General features: G+C 37.5%; 1 protein-coding gene across 1 annotated transcript in view; it reads left to right on the top strand.

Annotated features, from left to right (window-relative positions):
• Positions 1-23,574, top strand: part of EPHA6 (EPH receptor A6) — a 1,136,602-nt gene that overhangs the window by 661,518 nt on the left and 451,510 nt on the right. Inside the window, 1 exon segment of the mRNA XM_075543438.1 lies at positions 8,551-8,675. Coding sequence (XP_075399553.1) covers positions 8,551-8,675 — 125 coding nt within the window.

The raw sequence follows: 23,574 nt of genomic DNA, 5'->3' as shown, positions 1-23,574 counted from the left end.
GCACTGGACTGCTGCTTACAAGGTGGTGGCTCATTCCCAATAGCCTCTCCTTCGGTTGTTTGCCATCAAGATGAACAGCCTCAGAAACAGTAAAGAGCAGTCCTCTTTCCTATGGGACCACTATGGATTAAAGTCAAGTGGGGGACAGACAGTTTGGGATCGTTTTTTGTTTTTTTCCTTTCCTGGAAGAATCACAAGAAACCAGTTATCTTCTTAGCTTTAATATTGTGAAATATTATAAATAAAGAATTTATCTGAAGTGAAGCTGGGAAGAGAGATATACTTGGATGTTTTCTATGAAAGTTTCTCCACGACCCACTTTCTACGATTTGGGTGAATAGCCTTTGTTGAATTCTTGAAAGGACTATTACAATATATTTTCTTTATTCTGAAACAGCAGAATCTCGGACTTTTTTAATTTGAGGGTCCTTTTTTCCTTATATTTCAAAGAAAGTGCAAAAAGTAGCTGTCATATAAACAGTTACTCAAAAGCCTCTAGAATGAAATTATAGTCAGCAGAGGTGTATGGTGTAAATTACTAAAAGCAGTGGCCTAAGGACAAGCTTAGCAGTAAGCACATTAAATCAGCCAGTCATCAGGCCAATAAAAGAGAAATTAAAAAGCACAGAGTAGGCTGAAAATAGTTTTAAAGATAGTGTTTCACATTGTCCTCTACAGAGATAAGTGCTGAGAGTGCTGGGCCATCTAGACTCATCCTTAACCAAGTGACTTTCCACTCAGATCCTCACAGGTAGGGAATAATTTCCATACATATATTCCACACCTTTTCCTCTACTGTCTTGACAAGGTACCTGACATCCTTACGTTGACATGACAAAACGAAGCGGGAGAGAAGAGTGGCCCAGCTTGATGTTGCTGTTCTTGGCTGCCTGGTGGTCTTCCAGTGGCATGCTACAATGCCACGAGCATCCTCATGAAATACTGCCGGGTCTTGTGGAATCCCCATGAGTGTTTCAGACAAGTCATCCAGAGGATTTTTATTGACTGAATATTAGAAGGAGATTGCCAGGATTTTCTTCCTTGACTATCTTAGTTTGAGAGTTCCCATGACACCTCCCCACCACTGTCACAATCTGCAAGTCTCTACTGAGGTGGAGGCACAATGGCCGGCTCTTCTGCACGCGGGGCAAAAGATCACCTGAGAATCATTATTTCCCCCTACCTGTATATCCACAATGTTAACATTTTCTGCCTCTGGAGAAGACATTTGTAATTCAAAAATAAAGACTTTCAGGAAAAATTAGAGGGTTTTTCTTTACACAATTACTCTGAGAAAAAACAAGACAGCCTGGCCCACCAGGCCATGAGGATGATGTTCCCGAGTAGAGCAGCCAGTCCACAGAGAGAACAACATGGAAGTCCCCACTATGAGAAATGATGCCACTCAGTGACTAAGGGCGATACAGGGGACTGCACCGGAGACACAGTGTGGGAATTGCACCTGACCTGATCCCACCACACCGAGGCAAAGCACTGGGGGAGTGCAGCGGAACAGCAAGGGAATGGAGTGGCAAGGTCCCCAGGGAATGCTGAAAGTGGACTTTGGGGCCAGGGCGTGGTGCCCCAACAGACTGGACTGAAAAACGCTCCTAAGGGCCAGTAAATGATCCCTGAACTAACTACAAGCTCTTCTCTTGTGAAGTGTTTTGTTTTGTTCTTTGTCAGTGGTTTATTTTTGTTGTTTTGTTGTCTGGTTGTATACTGTTGCTTTGTTTTCATCTGTCTTGTTTTCGTGCATGTTAGTGTCTCCACAGGTCTGTCTGAATAGGACAGGCTGGATGAACTATCTGGAGGAAAAACAACGGGACCGACAGTTTCGGGTAGACTTGGGGTAGGGGGGTAGAGGGGGTTAGAAAGGGGTGCTAACAAACACAGGGACAAGGGAACAACATGGGACCCAAAATGGTAGAGAGGGGGGAGTGGCAGGCCTGGTGGGGAATGATCAAGAGTAAGGTTGCGTAGAGAAGAGGTATACTCTAGCCCAGGCAGTGACGAAACATGGTAGTAGGGCAGGAGGAAAGTCAAGGGAGATGGAGGAAAGAGCTAGAAGTCAAAGGGCATTTATGGAGGTCTAGACAAAGACATGTACATGCAAATATATATAGGAGGATGGGGAAATAAATCTATGTGTCTATATTGATAGGTTAAGTATTAAGGTGGTGGAAGGACCTTGGGCCTCTACTCAAACACTCCCTCAATGCATGAATACTATCAAAAGAGATAGTGACTGGGGTCTTAAAGGCTTGAAGATAAACAAGCGGCCATCTAGCTCAGAAGCAACAAAGTCCACTTGGAAGAACACACCAGCCTGTGTGATCGAGTGGTGCCGAAGGGATCAGTTATCAGGCATTAAAGAACAAGAAATCATATTATTGGCTGCACACCTCCATGATAGGATCGCTGAAGACAAATGGGTGCATAAGCAAATGTGGTGAAGAAAGCTGATGGTGCCCGGCTATCAAAAGAGATAGTGTCTGGGGTCTTAAAGGCTTGAAGATGAACAAGCGGCCATCTAGCTCAGAAGCAAAAAAGTCCACGTGGAAGAAGCACACCGACCAGTGTGATCACAAGGTGCCAAAGGGACCAGGTATAAGGCATCATGCAAAAATATATATATATGTGTGTATGTGTATATATGTGTGTGTTTATAATGAAGGGGGAAGTGCAGAGTGGAGACCCAAGGCCCAAGTGTCGGCCACTGGAGATCCCCTCATAGAGGGGGTTAGGAGAGGAGATGATGGGTCAGTCAGGGTGCGAGGTAGTACCGATGAAGAACACAGCTTTCCCCCAGATCCTGGATGCTTCCTCCCCACAACTACCATAATCCGAATTCTACCTTGCAGGGCTGGATAGGGCAGAGCTTGTACACTGGTACATATGAGTGCTGGAGGCACAGGGAATCCAGGGTGGATGATATCTTCAGGACCAAGGGTGTAAGGGGCGATGCTGGGAATGTGGAGGGTGAGTGGGTTGGAAAGGGGGAACTGATTACAAGGATCCACATGTGACCTCCTCCCTGGGAGATGGACGGCAGAGAAGGGGGGGAAGGGAGACTCCGGATAGGGCAAGATATGACAAAATAACAATGTATAAATTACCAAGGGCACATGAGGGAGGGGGAGCGGGGAGGGAGGGGGAAAAAAAAGAGGACCTGATGCAAAGGGCTTAAGTGGAGAGCAAATGCTTTGAGAATGATTGGGGCAGGGAATGTATAGATGTGCTTTATACAATTGATGTATGTATATGTATGGACTGTGATAAGAGTTGTATGAGCCCCTAATAAATTGTTTTAAAAAAAACAAGAACAATAACAACAAAAGTAATATATTACCTACGAGGGAGTATCCCCCCAAAAGGGATTTTTTTTCAAAGTATGTATTTAATTTTTTTACAAAGCAACCTTATCACCTCCAAAGTATCCTAATTACACTTAATACATTTGTCAAATCTGTGATTCCATTTTAGGAAACAGTTTTCAAACTCATCTTCTAAGATGACTGCCAGCACCTCCCTCATTTTCCTTTACCTCTTCTCTGTCATCAAATCACTGTCTTTCATGCCCCTCTTCATCCGTGGAAACAAAAAGTCACACAGATTGAGGTCAGGTGAGTCAGGTGTGTGGGGCAAGAGAGGCATGCTCTTTTTTGCCAAACACTGGCACAGTGAGATGGAATGTGAGCAGGTGCATTGTCATGGTGGCCAAACCAGCGCCCCGTCAGCCACAAATCAGGCCTTTTGTGTCATGCAATCTTTTCGGAACCTCTAAATAGAAAACTTGATGAGCAGTCTGGCCTGATGGAATTACCTCCTAATCCCCCCTCACATCAAAAAAAAAAAAGGAGCATCAGCTTCAACTTTGTTTTCCCTTGAACTTCTTTTGAGAGCAGTGGTTGACAGTGTCTCCCACTGGCTCCGTTGGTACTTGGTTTCAGAGTCAAGAATAGCACCTTGTCTCGTCACACCTTGGAAAGGTCCTGGGTCACTTTGGAGCTGTCTTTAAGAGCATGGCAGTTTCTAGTCCACCTTCTTTTTCCTTGGCAGTCAGAACCGGAGGCACAGATTTCACAGCGACCCTTCTCACTCCCAAATCATCTGTTACAAGTCACTAATAGTCTAGAAACGGTCCCTGTCTCTTCAATGGGCCATCTTTGGTCTTCAAGCACAAGTGCACAATTTGTCAACATTTCTGTCCATTCAAGAAGTTGACAGACTTTCAGAACGAGCTTTGTCCTCAATGGACATTTCACCTTGTTTGAAATGAGGAAACCACTCCTACACGTGAGTTTTTCCCATATCCCTGTCCTTGTGAGCCGTGTTCAACATCACAACAGTTTCTGCAGAATTTTTCCTGAACAGGAAACAAAATTTCACAACCACACTCTGTTCTCTTAAATAAGCCATCACAAAAAAATGAAGTTTGAGCAAAACGGCTTTTACGAAGAAATTCACTGTGACGAGAGAGAATATTCCCAGGTGATGCCTCTGGGTGCACTAGCACACTAACCCAGGGCAAGTTGCTTGATGCTCCCCTGGTGGGGAAACGGCTACTATGAAAGCTCTACTCCACCCAGGGGAGCTTTCTACTTTGGGGGGCAGGGGTACCCCCTTGTATAGTTGTAAGGGACATAACCTATAGCTTCAATAAGAAACATTTTGAATTTTTTTATTTTAAATAAGCAGATTTAGTATTTTAAAACTTAAAATTTTAATGAAGTAAAATAATTATATTTTACCCAATCATCATTCTACTATGTTGCTGTCATAATTGTATTTCTGATATTTTTATAAGGATTAAATTGTAAGCCTGAAGTACAAAGTAATTATGAGACAAAATGTAAACATTCATAATATTGCTGTATGATACTACATATTACACTGAAAAAATCAACCATGTGAATAAGGACATTTTCAAAAATTTTACTATATTGATAGGCTTAAATCATTGTCTAATTTGTATAATTCACTTTAAAGTTATAATTTTCCCATAAAGCGCCATTTAATACATTATTGCATTATAATTCAAGAACATTAATGCAATTTCCAACAAGGATAAATGTATTAGTGGTAGCTTATTAATACAGAATGTGATTAAATTTAAATAGTGAATTATCTGAGCTCCTTTTCTTATTTATCACAGTTTCCATTTGTGAGTTAGCTCATAAAGAGGAACTCTTCTATTTCTTAACAATTTCCATAATTATTCTTCATTTAAGATAATATTTTAGTCCAATAAGGCTTTCATTTCATATCCAGACTTAAAAAGTTTGTTAAATACTTATTTATAGAAACCAAACTTGTTCCTACAAATGTAAGAACATATATAAGATAAAAGAGCAACATTTAGAAATAAAGCATGGAATTCAATGATTAGATCATTCATAGGATTTAAACTATATTCATTGTAATCACACAATTCGATATTTTCTAATCTCATTATCAACTGGATTTGGCATCTTGATTCATATTAGAAATACATCATGAGTTCATAATAATGATTCTGATTAAAATGTACTGTTGGATTTTTTTTAAGTTCATTGCTGTCTCTGAGAAACAAGACTTGTTCTGTGTATCACCAATATTCATTTGCTTTATTCTTCAGTCGACATGCCACAGTCTCAGAATTATAGTATGAATATTACCCACCCCTATGATTGCTAACAGTGGTTTAATATTTTTATATTGTTTATCTATGTATTTTTTTATGTGCTGTGCTGCTAACCAGCAGGCACTTTGCAGGAGAAAGATGAGCCTTTCTGATCCTGTAAAGATGTACGCTCTCAGAAATTGGCAGGAGAGGTTCTCCACTGTCCTCTTGGGCAGCTGGCATCAGCATTGGCTTGGTAGCTGTGCAAGAGTTGAGACCGAGAGGCCCCTGGAATAGATCCTATTGTGAGGGCAGTTCAATGACCTGTTTTCATTTTAAACAGCCCTTCTTGTGGTTATACTTTCTACTCAGCTCATAGGGTTTCTTTTTATTTTCCTTACAATTTTAGAGCTGTGTTTTTTTTAAAATAGTGTTTGCTAGTTATTTAAGATGGACACAGAGGCCCAAAGTATATTAACACAATATATTTAGAGAAGTCTAATTTGATCCGATCTATTACCTCACACCATTTAGAATAACATTCTTTTTTATTCTTAGATTTTTTCCGAAAGCATTTTTTCCAAGAAAACCATTTTAATGGGAGCTAATGCAGATATTTTATTGTTCTATAGTTCAATCACATCAAGTAGTATTTTACCATTACTACTATAATTAGTTTTAAAACGTTCTCTTCCATCGCGAACCTTACCATCACATTTCCTTTACCCTCTCACCCTCCCACCTACTGTATACTCCCGAAGCCTTATTGTACTTGCTATTTCTATGGGTTCATAAATCCTGGGTTTTATATATTGTGACACATATAACACAAATTCTCCAATGGCGAAATATATTTGAGATAAAGCTCAGTATAGAATAAACACACATACACACACAATGTTGAAAACCAGATCAGGCCCAATGTGCATCAGACGGAGCATCAACTGGTAAGGTTTTAACCATTCAAGTTAGGTTTATCATTTTAAGTTCCTATAATTAACTCTCCAATGCACTCTGTTTGGCAACCATTTTCTTCTTATCCCTCTATTATCCACACTGGAAAATCACCTGAGACTTATTTCCTGTGTAGATCTCATCAATATATATTGGGCTTCCTCTGTCATCCATAGCCTTCTGCAAACCAGAATATCACAATTTAGGCTCTATTATTATTGCCTCCTTCCTCTTTGGATTATATTATTTACAATCCTTGGGTCACTGGTGTTGGTGTGCTTCTTACATGTGAACTTAGTTGACATCTCACTTAGACATCTGTATGTTTGGAAACAAGCCATTAAACCCCAGACACTATTTTATCTGACAACTGGGCACCATCTAATTTCTTCAGCACACTTTGCTATTGCAACCATACCTTCTATGTTACATTAATGAGGGGGAGTATAGAACAGGACCATGATGTAAGAACTAGTTGTTTCTAAATTAGAGCTAGGATTTAGTGTAGTCCCAAATCCATTTATGGATGTTTATTTTTAAATGTGTCTTTGGCTCCCTTTAGAGACCTCCCTCTTAATTTATGGTAGATATTTCTTTTGATCCTCTCCCTAGAGCATAAACTTATTCCATTAATTTGCTTTTGATTAGCTCCTGGTACTAGTATTTTTAAAACATTGTGGAGAGAAAGAGATTGAGCCAGTGTGGGCTAACTCCATATTGAAATACCTGGATTATTCTCTTGTCCACTGAGAATGTCAGTCACAGTTTTGCTGGACTAATATATACCTAGTACAACAAAAGGGCATTGACAGAGCAAGTCAGCGATTCGCTGTCTACCAATAGTTCAGCAATCTTGGTATAACTCTCTTCTGCTTTTTCAAACACCATACATTTTCAGCCTTAGGTCCTCAGGTTACAAGTGTGTTTGAGGCAGAGGCCAGGTCACTTAGTGGAATGTCAGCATCACATCTCTTTGGGTCAGCCTCAAAATATCGCATACATTTTCCACCATGCTTATTTCCTTTATTTCCTAAGTTTACAAATAAATCTCAGGGAACAGTTGGCAGTTGGGTAAATGTGTAGCTTTGTATTTACATAGTATACCTATAGGACAAATACCAAATGTCTAGGTGTAAAGGAATATTTAATTTCATCTCAAATTGCTGAATTTTACTTTGTGTTACACCATTTTGTACTTCCACTGGCAAAATGTATTAAAAAGTGTTTTTAAAAGGTTATTCTTTAATGCCTAACCAGTAGAGCATGTGATTTAATTTTTGCAATTTTGCCATTCTTACAGGTAAGAAGTGATCTCTCAGGGTAGCTGAACTTCCCTTTTTAAATGTGAATTTTATCATCTTTTGTCAAACACTCCTGTCTTAAAAATTATCTTGTGAAAGATTTGATGAAAATAATCTTAAATTTGGATTACTAAAATAATGTACACAAGTAAAATAAAGTAGATATTACTCTAAAAAGAAACTTCAGTAGTTACATATTTCGATTCTAGTCACCTGTTAGAAGACTCATGTAAGTTACGTGACCTGCACATTGATCAGCAGTAATTTTCTGTGGTTAAGAGGTTTCTGTAAAAAGCTTCTTTATTGAAGGGAAATAACCCTCTAGAAGATCTTGTACTTGTAGAATTTTTTTCTACAATAGATTTAAACTTAGTAAAATATAGGAGTTGAGTTTATTACACTTTAATTCAATAGCTGTAATTTTTAAAGTTTAAAGAAAAGTACTCTTTTCTAAGAAGACTAAAAGAAGCTCTTTATTTTTAACATATCTAGGTATTTTTTCTATGATCTCTAATAGTGTTTCTGAATATAGTTTGATACTTTATTAGAATTGAATAGATTTGATACTATGTTATCAGCAACCAGTGTCCCCTTCAACAAGAATGGTTTTCCTTGGAAGAAAAAAAAATAAAGGAAATACAGCAGAAAAGTATTCCTGCCGATTAATTCTGTTATTTTCATTCATTTCAGCCCCTTCTCTCATAGGAATGGTAAGGAAGGACTGGGCATCCCAAAACAGCATTGCTCTGTCATGGCAAGCGCCTGCCTTCTCCAGTGGAGCCATTCTGGACTACGAGATCAAGTACTATGAGAAAGTAGGTCTTATTTAGAGCCTTCGGAAAAACTGCATTCACACATACAGATATGTATATATTGAGTATGTCATTATTCGATATTATTTCACTTCAACCCTCGTCTTTGGCTTAATCTCATACCTACTGTTCCTTTGAATCCTTTCAAAGTTACTGTTGTGCTTACCATTTTGTAATTAATTTGTTTTATATCAAATTAAAGTCGAAGATGGAAGAGGTTCACCTCTATTATGATCTACTCTATTACAGGTTAGTAAGGAGTATAAATTCCTTCATTTTACATTTCAATTTCCATAATGTTCTTGTAATTCACTTGAAAATAAATGTAAAATAATATTACAATGAACCCAAGCATGGTATTGTAATCTGTATCTTTTGCCCACAAGTGCAGAGTTACTATAAATTGTTCACTACTTGTCTGTCCTGCTAGAAGCTCTAGCTCTGATATTTCAAATACCAGTGAGGTCCCCCAGAGTGAAGCAGTGTGTTAGACAGGGTTCTCTAGGAAATAAAACCTGAATGCTAATAATTATATATGTATATAGAGAGATAGATAACATCAGAAATAAACAGTACAACTGGCTCAGTGTAGCTCACTCCCGTAAGACAGTTGTGAGACACTGGCAGTCCTTCAAGTCTTGTGGGCCGCCGGGTTGTCCTCTGTGAGCAATTCAGGCTCTCCTGGCACAGGCAGCAAACAGCAAGGCAGGTCACCAACAGTCAGCCAGATGACAGGGCCCGACAGTCCCCAGCTCAAGAGATGTAAATTCCAATAGTGTGGCGAAGCAGGTCTTGCTCTTGAAGGAACCTCAAATTACAGCGACACAGTCCACAGGTTAGCTGTCTCATAGGTAGTGTACCTTGCAAATGGAGGCACAGAACAAGCAAGGCAGCCTCACACTGGTCTGACAATCAAAGAGCAAGAGACAAGAGCGGCAAAGCTCAATGAGCCATTGATCTCTCCTCCCTTCAATTTATCAGCCAGGTTGGCACAATAAACTATTTACCTTAAGCGGTTTCAGCAGAGCTAGCAGACCACAAGAAGAATTAGGCTCTCCACTCAGAGGAATAAGCCACTAAAAACTCTACAGATAACATGGCCAGTTACTGAACACTCATAGCGGCTACAACAATAGTTCCAACATAAGAGCAATTGTGAGGATGCACAGGGCCCGGCAGCTTCTCCCTCGGTTGTACATAGGCTCACTATGTGTTGGAACCAACTCGACGGCACCTAACAACAACAACCTAAACGGAAAGGATGATTTCAAGGCTAAGTGGAAGAAAAGAATAAGAGGGCTTTTTAAATTCTTTAAAATCAGGTCAGCTACATTATACAAATAAAGCTATAAAGATGCTCCTGTTTGATAAGTCAATCTTAATTTCCATATTTGTCAGTTTAAATTGTTCTTCCTGGCTGTAATTTTTAGTTTATATACATTTTCATATGTATGCTATTCACACTGTTCCTCTATCTTGCATCCCCCAATTCCTGACCATTAAAACACCCTTATATAGCTAGCATAGCATGCCACATAATCAATTAGGATAATGCATCTCCCACTAGTATCATTTCTGGAATATTGACAAAGGGAAATTAAGATTTCTTAAGTAACACATGTAGCACACACAGAAAAAGAAATAGAACACTGCTTTTATTTCTCTTCTGCTTCTGAGCAAAGGTAAAGTTGATAGAGGACTCAAGAGATCACCTAAGGCTTCCTGGTTGTGCAGTGGGTAAGCATTTGGCTGCTAATAAAGGTCAGGAGGTCAAATCCACCAGTTGCCCGTGGGAGAAAGATGTGGCTTCTGAGATGGTGTGCAACCTTGGAAACCTCATCAGGCAATTCTAGTCCCTCTTACAGAGTGGCTATGAGTGTGAATGAACTTGATGGGAGTGAGAGTTCAGTGCCATGGCTGCGCGCATGCTGCTCTGTGCACGCACGACAGTGCACACTACTATGACAACAGTGTCTAGCCAGCAAAGCACTCACTGTAATTCATTGACATGAGTATATTCACAGGCCAATAAAGGATCGCAAATTAGAACATAGATTCTGTCAGTTTTCCATGCTAGAATGTGCATAGAAATCTTGTTTTACTAACTTTTCAAATGTTATAATTTGTGGTATGCTGACACAAGAAATTACATATGTATATATATATATATATATACATAATCTTTGGAAATACCATAAGGCATTTACTCAGGATTTAAATAGCTTTCTGCATTTTACAAAGGTGGTATTTTATACACAGAAAATTAATGTCATTACCTTTGTTTTTCTTCATATACATGAGGTTGGAAGTAACATAAATTGTAATTCAGTACATACCATGCAAATTCAGTAAAAGGGGAATCATACTTTAAAATAAAGCTTTAGAAATATCATAACACTTTAAAGAATAGTAATTAATAAAATATGCATGTTTGCCTTTAGATTTCAGACATTTAGATTTATCACATTAAATTTTACTTTAATAAGATAGATAAGTTTATGAAGGGATTTTTGCTTTTCTGGTTTTTTGTTGTCTTTTTTTTTTTGTAAGAATATGGCAATGATCCAATGCTAATGGCTTTAACACGGAGCTGAAGCCACGGCTTCCTAATTCATGTCCTGACTCTATCATTAAGGCTGCGGCTAGAAAAAATTCAATTAATCTCTCCGGGTCTCAGACTGCACACTTACAAAGTGGAAATTAGATATCTACGTGTTTTGTGGGTTGTGAAGATTCATTATAAACTGACCTAAAGATGGAAAGCATTATATCAGTATTAAATATCATTTAAACAAACTATAGGGAAATATTTGGCATATGCGATAGTACAGCACAAAATTAGCAAATAAACACCTCAGGAATTAAAGAAAATTAAACAAAAATAATCAGGCACATATATAAATATATGAAACCAATAAAAATGCTAGAACACCAAATTATTTTAGAGGGAGCATAACTGACTGGTAGAGTTTCAAGAGATGCAAATCAAAACAAAGATGAAACACCCCTGTACACCAACAGCAACCCAATTCAAGAAAACAAAAACCCTGCAGAGAGATTTTTAACTCTACAATGGTGATGGGTCTGTAAATAGGTACAGCCATTGTGTAAACAATGGGGCACTACCTCAACCAATGGGACATAAGAATCCCATACAAGCCAGCGATTTCTCTAATTAGATAAGAGTTATAACAAGAATATACACATTTAATCCCTAAATACTGCTGCACTGTTCACAATAACAAGAAGTTGGAAATAGCCCAAATACTCATCAGTAGACCAAAGGATAAAAAACGTGCATACATATACACAATGGGATACTATACACTGCTTAAAAAAAACATGAAGCTCCTCATGACATAGATAAAATTGGAGAACATTGTGTTGAATGCAACAGTTGATCACAAAAGGGCAAATATTGTCTGAGACCACTACTGTAAGGATAAAAACCAAGACAGAGAATTGCATCCCAAAGGGAACGGGCTTTGGAGGTTCCCCAAGGATGGAGGTCAATCTTGAGAAGATGAAGCAGTGGACAGATAGGATTGCATGACAGGGAGGATGGAGTTCCTTAGGAGGAAAGAAAAACCAGGGGACAGGGTTGGTAAAGAATATGGAAGGACATGTTGATGAGGATTTTTAAATGTTGACTGCAGAGTTGATAGGAAATATAAATGCCTGCCTAATTCACTGTAATAAAGCATTTATTTTTAAGAAACCTCCCACCAATGCCTAATGCAATAATTTGCTTTTCTCAACAATATAAACCTTCAAATATATATCAGAAATTAGAATAGCTTAGATTATTTATTATGAAGAGATACATTTAAAATTTGTCAGTATCAAACTAAAAGTACCTGGAAGGCAAGGTGCTGTCAACAATGCGAGAGTCCCAGCAGGCTGTGTAGACGGAGCCCAAGCAGGGTGGTATGCTGAAGTCATGAAACCATCCCTTCACGTTGGTGCCTCAGAACACAGAGTCGGACCCCATTCAGGGTTTAGCTAGGGTCCATGGGTTGTGAACTTAGAATTAACAAGGATATTCCATATATCAAAGGATGTCTGGAAATTTCATCAAGAACTTTTTCAAGGAAGGATTCTTATTCCCGACCTTGAATTGACTGCCTTCAGCTAGCCCAGGAGAAGTTTGGTTTTTTTAATGTAGTGTCTCAAGCTTTCACAAAGAAAAAGGTTGAATTAGTAGATTATTCTGTGTTCAGAACCTGGAAGGGAATTAGAAAAGTTACACAACCATTGTGAGATTACCGGTTGCAATTTAAAAAGAACGGAGTAAGGAAAGCACTTCGTGTGTTCCACAGCCTCATTGATCCACCCTACAGGACAGCGTAGAATTATGAGCCTGCTAGATGGTAAACGTTTATGGGGATAGAAAGCTCATCTTTCTCCCGCAGAGTAGGACAGTGATTTCAAACTGCGGACTTGGAGCATTGCAGCCCACCAAGTAACCACTGCGCTCCACCAAGACCTTCCTTAATCGAGTAGATCACTAGTAACTAATCGTCAGTGCTAAGCATTGGTGATGGGTCGGCCATTCTTTGTTGTTTTGTTTGTTTTGTTTTTGACGTCAGCCATTCTTTTCCTGTTTTGCATGAATTGAATAACTAAACCTTGTAACAATCCTCTGAGTTAGATATTCTTCCCATTTTTCAGATAAGGAAACTAAGGAATATGGAAATTAATTTCACCCAAATCATGTAGACCTTTAAGTAGTTGTTAACATTAGCCAGCCATGGTAGTGCATGACAATTGGAGATCTCAGTAAATCTGTGTTTTGCTTTGTTTTCTTTTCTGCTGATGCTGATGTTCTGGATTCCCTGAGACTAAACACTTCATTACTCTCCAATGCCCATTTTGCATGTATAAAATTGCAGCAATAAAACCTACCTATTTCACAAGGGTGCTGTACAACTCCACTAATTACAAACCAGTAGCTCATTTTCCACACATGAATTTCCCATAACAGTTCATTATTCCTACATTCAATATTTAAAGACACTGTGACTGGTAAAATCTTCTCTGTAAAGTACTCTTGTTAATTTTTACAATAGTCAGCAGTTTTCAGAATTTCTTATATCCAGATGGTCAATAATAATCTATCTACAATACTGAATTAATTTCACTTACCAGTGTTTCCCTTGGTCCAGAAAATATAGAATATAAAATAAAAGTATGCCAAAGCATTAATTAAAAAATACAAAATTTTACAACAATTGAGAACAGTGTATTGTTAAATTTGTGAAATACATTTAATCATGGAATATATCTTCTTCACTCAGAGCTGGTTTTAAAGTATCTACTTTTGAGAGAAGGTTGAATTATTGATGTCCTTTCTGAATGTCACATAATTTTCACCATAAAATTTTATGCATAAATATTTGTGGCAGTGACATACGTAATCCCGTGAAAATTTAAAAGGATTGCAAGTGCAGGGGTGGGGTCTGGCCTGTCAATCAAGATATAACCAGTGAGGCCTCTGTATGGGCCTGGCCTTCGCCTGAGGATTCTGGGAACTCCTGTATTTCCTCCTTAAGGGTGAAGACACTTCTCTCTCTACTCAATCCCTTGGACATGCTCTATTGACAAGACACATGATGCTACACAAACAGGCTCTGTGCCCTGGGAGCTAGAAAAGCCACATGGACCTGTCTTGAGGCAAGCAGACTTCTGGAGCATGAGAGGCCACATAGAGACCCCTGCCAGCGCTAAGATGCTTACAACACCACTGGATCCACAAGACTTCCAACCCACTGACCTGTGATCCTCTTATATTTGGCATCAATGCATGTATTTCACGAGTCTGAAGAGGATTTCATATATTGGTATCAGACATATGGGCTAATATTGGACTTATGAACTTGATCTGGACTGGACTACGATGGTTTCTCAATATTCAATTGTTCTTGTATATAAACTCTTTCCTATATACATATGAGTCTCTATGAATTTGTTTCTCCAATCTACCCAAACTAAATATTTCTTACTCCTTTCTCCTACTTTTCCATTTTATCAACAATTTATTTTTCACCAGATAGTAGTCAATAAATATTTTTACTTTTCTAAAGATATACAATAAGTAAATAAATATCTTTATTTGCATAAAATACATAAAGTAACTTTAGCAAAAATCAATTTAATGAATAAAAATGTGCCATCCTTTATGTTTTAAAAAAATCCAGTATACATCCACTCATATTTTTGTTATTTTTGTTGTATCTTTTCCACTTGATTTTTTGGCCAAGAAAATAAAGCAATTTTCTCATCTCCAGAAGTGTGACACTTATTTCGATCCATTACTCAGGTACAGGAACACAACTCCTTCCCTTTCTGATTGACCCCTTCACCAATTCCAAAGTAAGATTGTCATGAATTCAATCTGCATCCAAGTACCTTCAAATACCTACTCTTCCATTACTGAAAAATGTAAATATAAAATTGTTTACTTTTGAAAATCAGATATACAAGGCAGGTATCTAACATTTTATCCTAAAATAATGAATGTATAAATACTACTATATAATACCTCTAGCTAAATCCTCTCAAACGCTTCTAAAATAAATATCAAGGTAAGAATTAGGATGTGTTAGTCAGACCTCGGAATATTTCCCCATTCATAATTAGCCTTATTACGGTGTTAACTTAATCATATTTCCTGGAAAGAAATGCAATACTTGCTTATTTTAAATTCATTTGAAAATACAACTGTATGTTTGCCTATTCCTTAAACAATCACCTATCGGAGTTTGAAGCGCAAGCATAATTACCAATTCATAAAATTATCTTTCCTTTTCTGATACTCAACTGCTATTTTTTAATCTACCACTTAATAAGAAAATCTACAGATTAAAAATATGTATTTATTCCTTCTGAGGTTTTGTAGCATATAATTATATAAAAATTAGGTGAAGTTTATCTTGAAAAATTTCCTACAAAATTGAAGAAGTTGTTTACAAAGTTGATTGTTTGACTCTATTTACCTACAGGGATTTAATATTTGTATTCAAGGAGTTAAGGCAGAGTATCTGATAGCCATTCAGAAATTTGCTGATTTTCCTTTCTGGAAATGGTCCCTTCTAGTAAAAGTTTATATGAAAGGATGTGTGTGTGTGTGTGTGTGTGTCTGCATGTTTGTATGTATAATACATTTTAAGCATACTTTATTTTTAATTAGACTTGTTAGATATGGAAATGTTGAAATGTGATAAAAATGCAACCTTTTTAAAATTCCCTAAAGAAAGTGTGAGCTGCTCCATTCTTCAGTTGTTTAAGTGATGTGCAGATTCTTCATGGTCAAAGATTTGGGGCTGGGGAGACCCTGGAGTTTCAGTAGTAGAAATCGTATTTTCCTTACGGGAAACCCCAGGTTGGTTTCCGGTCAGCACCCCTCAAGTGCATTTGCCAGCCATCTACACGTGGAGGTTTATGGGTTGTCTATGATGCCGACCAGCTTTCAGCAAAGCTTCTGGTCAAAGACACACAAGGAAGAAAAGGCTGACAACCCCTATCAGAAATTCATCGTGAACCCAGTGTTACAGTTTCTTACTCACTACAGTCCAAGAGCCAATTTTATTTTGTTTGTTTTTTATTATTTTTTTAATCATTTTATTAGGGGCTCATACAACTCTTATTGTAAGGTCTCTCTCTCCTGGCTAGATTCCAACCTCAGTCCTTGGCTCCGCTCGAGAAAGATTTCGCGCCGAAGCCGGGCTCGTGATCCAAGTGATATTAATGAGAGTTAAAAGAAGTTTTAGGTTTTACGCGGCACCCATAGGATTCCTTTGACCATGCGGCCTGGCAGAGACTGCTCAGGGTCACGCAAGGATCTCTCTCCTCCCACGAAAATGACCAGACAAGCCCTCTCCCTTCCAGTCCCTGCCTTTTCAAGAGGGAGGCATGGTGAATGACCCCAGGTCGATCCCATTGGCTGAATTGCAATCACCTGGCCCAGGTGGGCTGCTCCAGGTGTAACGCCCATCAGAGTCCACAGGTGGGAAAATCCAGCTTTGTCCAATGCAGGCTATCCTGGGCATGCGTTAATGGACTTTCCCATCCCTGATGCTAGCTACCTAACATTATCACAATCCATACATACATCAATTGTGTAAAGCACATTTGTACATTTGTGGCCATCACTGTTCTCAAAACGTTTGCTCTCCACTTAAGCCCCTGGCATCAGGTCCCCCTTCCTCCCTCCTTCCCTCTCCCTCATGAGCCCTTAGTAATTTACAAATTATTATTTTGTCATATCTTACCCTGTCTGACATCTCCCTTCACACACTTTACTGTTGTCTGTCCCCTAGGGAGAAGGTCACATGCCGATCCTTATAATCGGTTCCCTCTTTCCAACCCCCTCTCCCTCTACCCTCCCAGTATCGCCACTCACACCACTGGTCCTGAAGGGATCATCCATCCTGGATTCCCTGTGTTTCCAGTTCCCATGTATACCAGTGTACATCCTCTGGCCTAGCCAGTCTTGCAAGGTAGAATTGGGATCATGATAGTAGGGGCGGGGGAAGCATTTAGGAACTAGAGGAAAGTTGTATCTTTTATCATTGCTACATCGTACCTTGATTGGCCCAAGAGCCAATTTTAGATGAATTAGAAAATTAGCCTAGAAATTTTTAAAATTTAGCTGGAAGTTAAAATAATTATACATTTCTAAACGTGACGCCTACTTTTCAGGTTTAAAATAAAGATAGAGAACAAAATCATAGTATTATTATTTAAATTTAATTACAAAAAGACAAAAGAATACTAACATTCACTGAGTGCACTTTTCCCTATTAACATATCTAAAAGACTAAGTAGCTACTGCCTAATTGAGAGGCTTCTAATTCATTTCATGTGATTACCACTTAGACCTTAATCTACAACTAACTAACTTCTTAATAAAAAGGGTAATGAAAATAAATTTAAACCATTATTAATTTCATTTTCATTATTTTCCTTAGTCAATTCACAGTAATATTTATTAAATACATTATGTGACACTAGAAAATAAAAATGTACTGTAATTTAAACTTATAAAGCAATTGAAATAAAACTGAACTGGATAGTTCTATTATCAACTCTCCCTCTAACTAGTTAAGGCCTTGGAAAAGCTCTTAAACTTCTTTTACTTCCAATTTTCACCAACCAAATAGAAAAATTTGAATAATCTTTAAGCTCCTTTCAGCTCTTTCAGAATCTAAGGAAGTAATTATCTAGTCACAGTAGATTTTGATATGAGGAAATTAGAATTTAGTTTCTATCTATAGTTATCTATGTAGCCAGAGGCAACTAGTTTTTTTTCCCCTAAAACTTATTTGCCTCTCCTATTAGGCAAGAAATGAAAACTATCACATAAATTCTTTACTCTGGTGAGTAAATTAAATGAGACTTTGGAATGCCAGTTATTTTACTTACTGCACTAAAAGAGTAACCACTTAGGATATAGAGACTTCTAAAACAGGTATTAATTTTAATATTCATTCAAGGTTTTATTTTAATGTACCCCAACTCCTGTAATGAGTCCTTTTTCCATCTACCTAGAATGGCATCTGTAATCAATCTATAAGCTTAATTATCAAAAGGATTATTGGCAACCCATAGATGATATGACTAAAAGAAAAGGTATAAAGACAGCAAATAATAAGAAAATTATATAACAGAATCGGTTCTCATATTTTAAAATGACCATTTTCACCAATATAATATTCACATTATTTTAGAGTCACACGAAAGTAGCTTTAATAGTCACATAGATTAACATTTTAATTCAAAAATTACCTAATTTGTTGCTTACATATGAAGTCACATCCATTATTAACTGTGAATATTTGTTCATTTAAATAAGAGGCAGAAAATATTTCATATTGGTTGTCAATTTGTAGTAATATGGCTAAAAAAGCAAAAGTAGCTTCATTGTTATACTTTTCGTGTTTGTATAGGCTGATGACAACAGAGGCTATATTTTGTTTTGATTAAAAATCATCACTCATCTATTCAAAGATGTGTTTCAGCTATGAAAACAGTTCATGATGTGTGACACTGAAGATATTTTCACTTTTTTTTCTGATTACTTCACTACACTCCAGTATGTATAAAATATTTTGAAGTGTCTGGCTTTCATTTCTGCCCTAAGTGTTTGTTTCCTTTTAAAATTTCTTTATCTTCTTAAGGCCCAAAGTAGAATAGGCAGCTTATATATGATAATCTAATTTCCTTATTTACCATATTTTTTATTCTCTGATTAGTAACCATTTCTAAATACGGATATATAAAGAAGCACAAGCACTATTATGGTCAATAATTAGAGTTTTAATTTACTGAAGAAATTCCCAAACTGAGGGCATGAGAAGCCTCTTAGGATTGGGTGAGATATCTTCAAAGATTTCATGGAACAGGCAGATTCAACATATTAGTCATGAATTTCAAATTTTGGGTACTACAATATACGCATATTAACTTTATATAACATGTCTGACAAGATCTAGTTTGAGGCCCTAAGGATAAGACATCATTTTGAAAAAGAAAAAAAAAAAGCCCCTGTCAGAGCAACATGCATTCTGCCAAAATTAAATAAAAGTCTGATATATGGTGAGATTGGGTGGAAGAATGGCGAAGTTTATGGGGAAATACTCCAAAGTAATTGGAAGTTTATAAAAAGGTAGCTCATTTTGAGAAAGGACCAGAAGATGTTGAATCTTAAACTTGAAGCGGCAGACCGTCCACAACAACTTGCAGGGAGAAAAATCATCTTGTGTGTGCACTAATTGAAGAGCACCAACCATGGACAGCAGAAACAATAGCCAACACTGTAGATGTCTACACTGGTTCAGCGTTCACAATTCTGAATGAAAAAATATAGTTGAGCAGCTCTCCACTCAGAGGGTGCCAAGACTGTTGTTGCTAGATTGGCTGCAGACAAGACTAAAGCTTTCAATGGAAATATTTTTTTAATCATTTTATTGGGGGCTCATACAATTCTTATCACGATCCATGCATACATCCATTGTGTCAAGCACATATGTACATTTGTTGTCATCATCTTTCTCAAAATATTTGCCTTCTACTTGAGCTCTTAATATCGGCTGCTCATTTTCCCCTTCCCTCCCCACTCCCCCCTACCTCATGAACCCTTCATAATTCATAAATTATTATATTTTGTAATATGTTACACTGTCTGATGTATCCCCCTGCCCTCTCCTCTGCTGTCTATCCACCAGGGAGGAGGCCATACATAGAATCTTGCAATCAGTTCCCTCTTTCTACCCCACATTCCCTCCAACCTCCAGGCATCGCCACTCTCACCACTAGTCCTGAAGGGATCATCTGTCCTGGATTCCCTGTGTTTCCTGTTCCTATCTGTACCAGTGTACATCCTCTGGTCTAGTCATATTTGTAAGGGAGAATTGGGATCATGATAGTGGGGGTATCAATGGAAATTTTATAAACAAGTGTGACCTAGATCCTAGGACATTTCTTGGAAGAATTATAGCAGGAGATGATGTGTAATTTAGGAATATGATTCTGAAGACAAGGCAATTACTGCCAGGAAGAGAAAGTGGTTCTTTCAGAGTAAAGGCAGAGGAGTAAAGATCAAAAGTCATTGTAATAGGATTTCAATTTGTTTGTTTGCTTTATTGATGATAAAAAAATTTCACTTGATGGATTTCTAGTGGCCCAAAGAAAAATAACAAATACCTGTTTACTAGGAGAGTGTTTTGGAGAAGTTAGCTAAAGCTTTATCAGAAAAACATGTATGAGAAAACTTCACCGGATGTGTTTCCCCATCATCGTGGAGTTTGCCATTCCTCTCGTGAAGCAATGGCAACTGTAGGGTCTCCATGAGAAGGCATTCCTTGCATCTCGATTTGGCTCTATATGGTTTCTTTTTTATTTCCTAATCTTAAAAACCCTCCATATGACAAATGTGCTGGACACAATGTATGGATAGATGGATTGTGGGAAACATTGTACCAGCCCCCAATAAAATGATTTTTAAAAAGCCCCTCCATATGGAAACCCTTTTTCTTCAGGTGACAATATTAAAAAGTCTACATTAACATGGTTAATTCTCAAGACCATAGATTCTTTACTCACTCATTGCCACTGAGTTGGTGACAACACATAGTGACCCACCTGTGGGCCTCTGAGACTAAAACTGTTTATGGGATTAGAAAGCCCTGTCTTTCTCCCAAAAAGCAAGCTGACCAGGCAGATGGTTGCCCAAGTAACCACCCACATTGCTGGTGGCAATACTTAGAAAAGTGCCTTGACCTTCTTGGACCTTAAATTGAGAAATAAAGTTTATATTTTTAATTTTTTCATATTTTAATTACATTGTCTATGAAGTTGTAAGGCCTGTTAGAACCTAAAACAGGAACTATAATGAGAGGTAATGCCATGTGTATGCATGAAAAATCTGGGTTGAAAATAATGGTGGCTGTATATGTTGGACCTGAATATCACTTGGGCCTTTCAAATCAGCATTGCCAACTGACAATAATATCAACAAGATATTCAAATATATAACACGTAATAAAGGCATGGCCAAACACGAACACACTGCTTTGTTTCCGCTAGTTCTCTGAACTCTGTGCTAATTAGTTTCTCTTTCCCATTTGTTAATTAGCACACCACGTTAAAACGTCATTTCGTTAAGAAAACCCCCCCAGTTTCTTCATTTGAAAAGATACTTAGCATCTTCAGGAACACACCATGTATTCAGAATTTAGCTGGGGGGTGGGGTGGGTTACTACAAAAGCGCTCCGGGAGTTCACTATCAGAGCAGCATCTCTTCCGCCTCTTCCCACAGAGGCCCTGGTGTGGAGTAAGCTGCTTCACTTCCCGGCTCTGCTATGAACATCCTGCTCCACATAAGAAGAAACAATTAGAAAGATTCTCTGACCAGATATAAGTTTTGCCTTGGGGAGAAACACAAGGCCCTTTGCAAAAGCCATTATTAATGACACTGATATAATTATATTTGAAAAAAAGAAATCTGCCCAGAAAAATCAATTACAGACCACCAAAAGCTCCTTGGACTTCTCAGAGAGATTCTGTGCCTCTGTCCCTCATGACCTCTGCTTTAGAAGACTGGTTGGCAGTGCTCCTAATGGTTCCGTTCAATTATTTACAGGGGATTTCTACGCTTTTGTATTCTGTACTAAAATGGCCAGGAGAGCATTCCCTGATTGTCTTTCTCATGGAACAGAAGGATCACTCTGGGAAAAACAGAGTAATCCAGGTAGCTTTGCCCTAAAATGGTAACTCTGAGCCCCCTTCCATTAATGCTGTTTACACTGATTCTCATAAAATGAAATAAACAACCTATAACGACTTTGCTGTGTGGAGAAGTACGGTGGGGTGGGGGTGGGGGATTTAAAATATCAGTAGAAGTAGGTATCTATATTCTAAGCAGCTATATTAGCTAACTCCTTTTTGACGGGTTTCTTTCCAGTGCCATTTTACTTCTTTTAATAGTACTCAATAAAAGTCCCACTATAATCATTCAATGTTAACTGGTCCCCAGATGAGAATGTTATTTTGTAATTCTGATGTGCCCATTTCTTTGAGATTTTCAAGCTTGTAAAAATGTCCAGAAGATACAGCTGAAGGCAAAATTTGAGATAAATATAAAATTTATAAAATGGTATAAAATATCCCAGGGAAGACACATGTTGAGGATTTAAAAAAATGAAAAAAAAGAAATTGACTCTTCCCTCCCTGAGTTTCATGTGATAGGAAAAAGAATCTTCTAATCTAAATTTTATGTTATATAGTTTATCATCAACAGTTTATTTCTCAATCTCAGTTTGCAGGAAATTATAATTCATTTTTGTGTGGATATATTGTAATTTGTGTAATGTGGAATTCTGTTGTTTCTACTCCAATTTATATTTACAACAAACAATTACTCTTGTATTAATCTTTTAATATAATAAAGATTAATAAACAACAAGGAAAGAGGGGAAAAAATAAAATGCATTAAATGGGTAGCCTATGAGCTACACATTTTTGTCATGTTACCTGAGTAACCAAAGATCCAGAAGAAGATTCTTGCAATCTAAAGTTATATCAGGATTCAGAATGAAATTAATATAATCATAATCCCTTGTGGGTACAATTTTAAATAATTCAAGATATGATACTTAGATTTTTGACTTGGTTCTAACTCACTATGTGAGGTATTTAATATTAACAACCATGTCCAGATAGAAGGGCAAGCACTTTGTAGATAAAGCAAAAGGTAATGTGAAAACTTGTGGCAGAAAAGAAGTTGGCAAGCCAATAACTTGACAATTTCCTGTGACTTAATTTTATAAGATGAGGAAGAGAACTAGAGACTAAAAGGGTGGATGGAGGCAAGATCAAGGAATGCCAGTACAGCATCACTTTCTCCATTTCACAGATATTCTTGCACACTGACATATATATGCTATTATACCACTGTATACAGATCCATTGACGGGTAATATTAAACAATTTTAAGTCTTGTCTATTATATTTGGTATATGATATAATTTACTCCCAGAAATATATATATTCTTACACCATCCAACGTATCCATTCACCTACAATTCTGTTATTTGTTCCCCTCGAGTGGGGTAATAAAGTCACCATTGCTATCATTATTTTTTTATTTTAACCATTTTATGAGGACATAATCCATACAAAATACAATTCATAGTGCAGTTCTATCAAGACATGTGGTACAATTGCTACCACAATCAGTTTCAGCACATTTTCTTTTTTTTTTAATTAAAAAACATTTTATTAGGGGCTCATACAACTCTTATCACAATCCATACATATACATACATCAATTGTATAAAACACATCTGTACATTCTTTGCCTTAATCATTTTCTTTTCAGCACATTTTCATTCTTATAGTCTTT

Source organism: Tenrec ecaudatus, chromosome 2 (genome assembly GCF_050624435.1).
Source record: "Tenrec ecaudatus isolate mTenEca1 chromosome 2, mTenEca1.hap1, whole genome shotgun sequence".
Classification (NCBI taxonomy): domain Eukaryota; kingdom Metazoa; phylum Chordata; class Mammalia; order Afrosoricida; family Tenrecidae; genus Tenrec; species Tenrec ecaudatus.
This window is presented reverse-complemented; position numbering and strand designations above follow the sequence as displayed.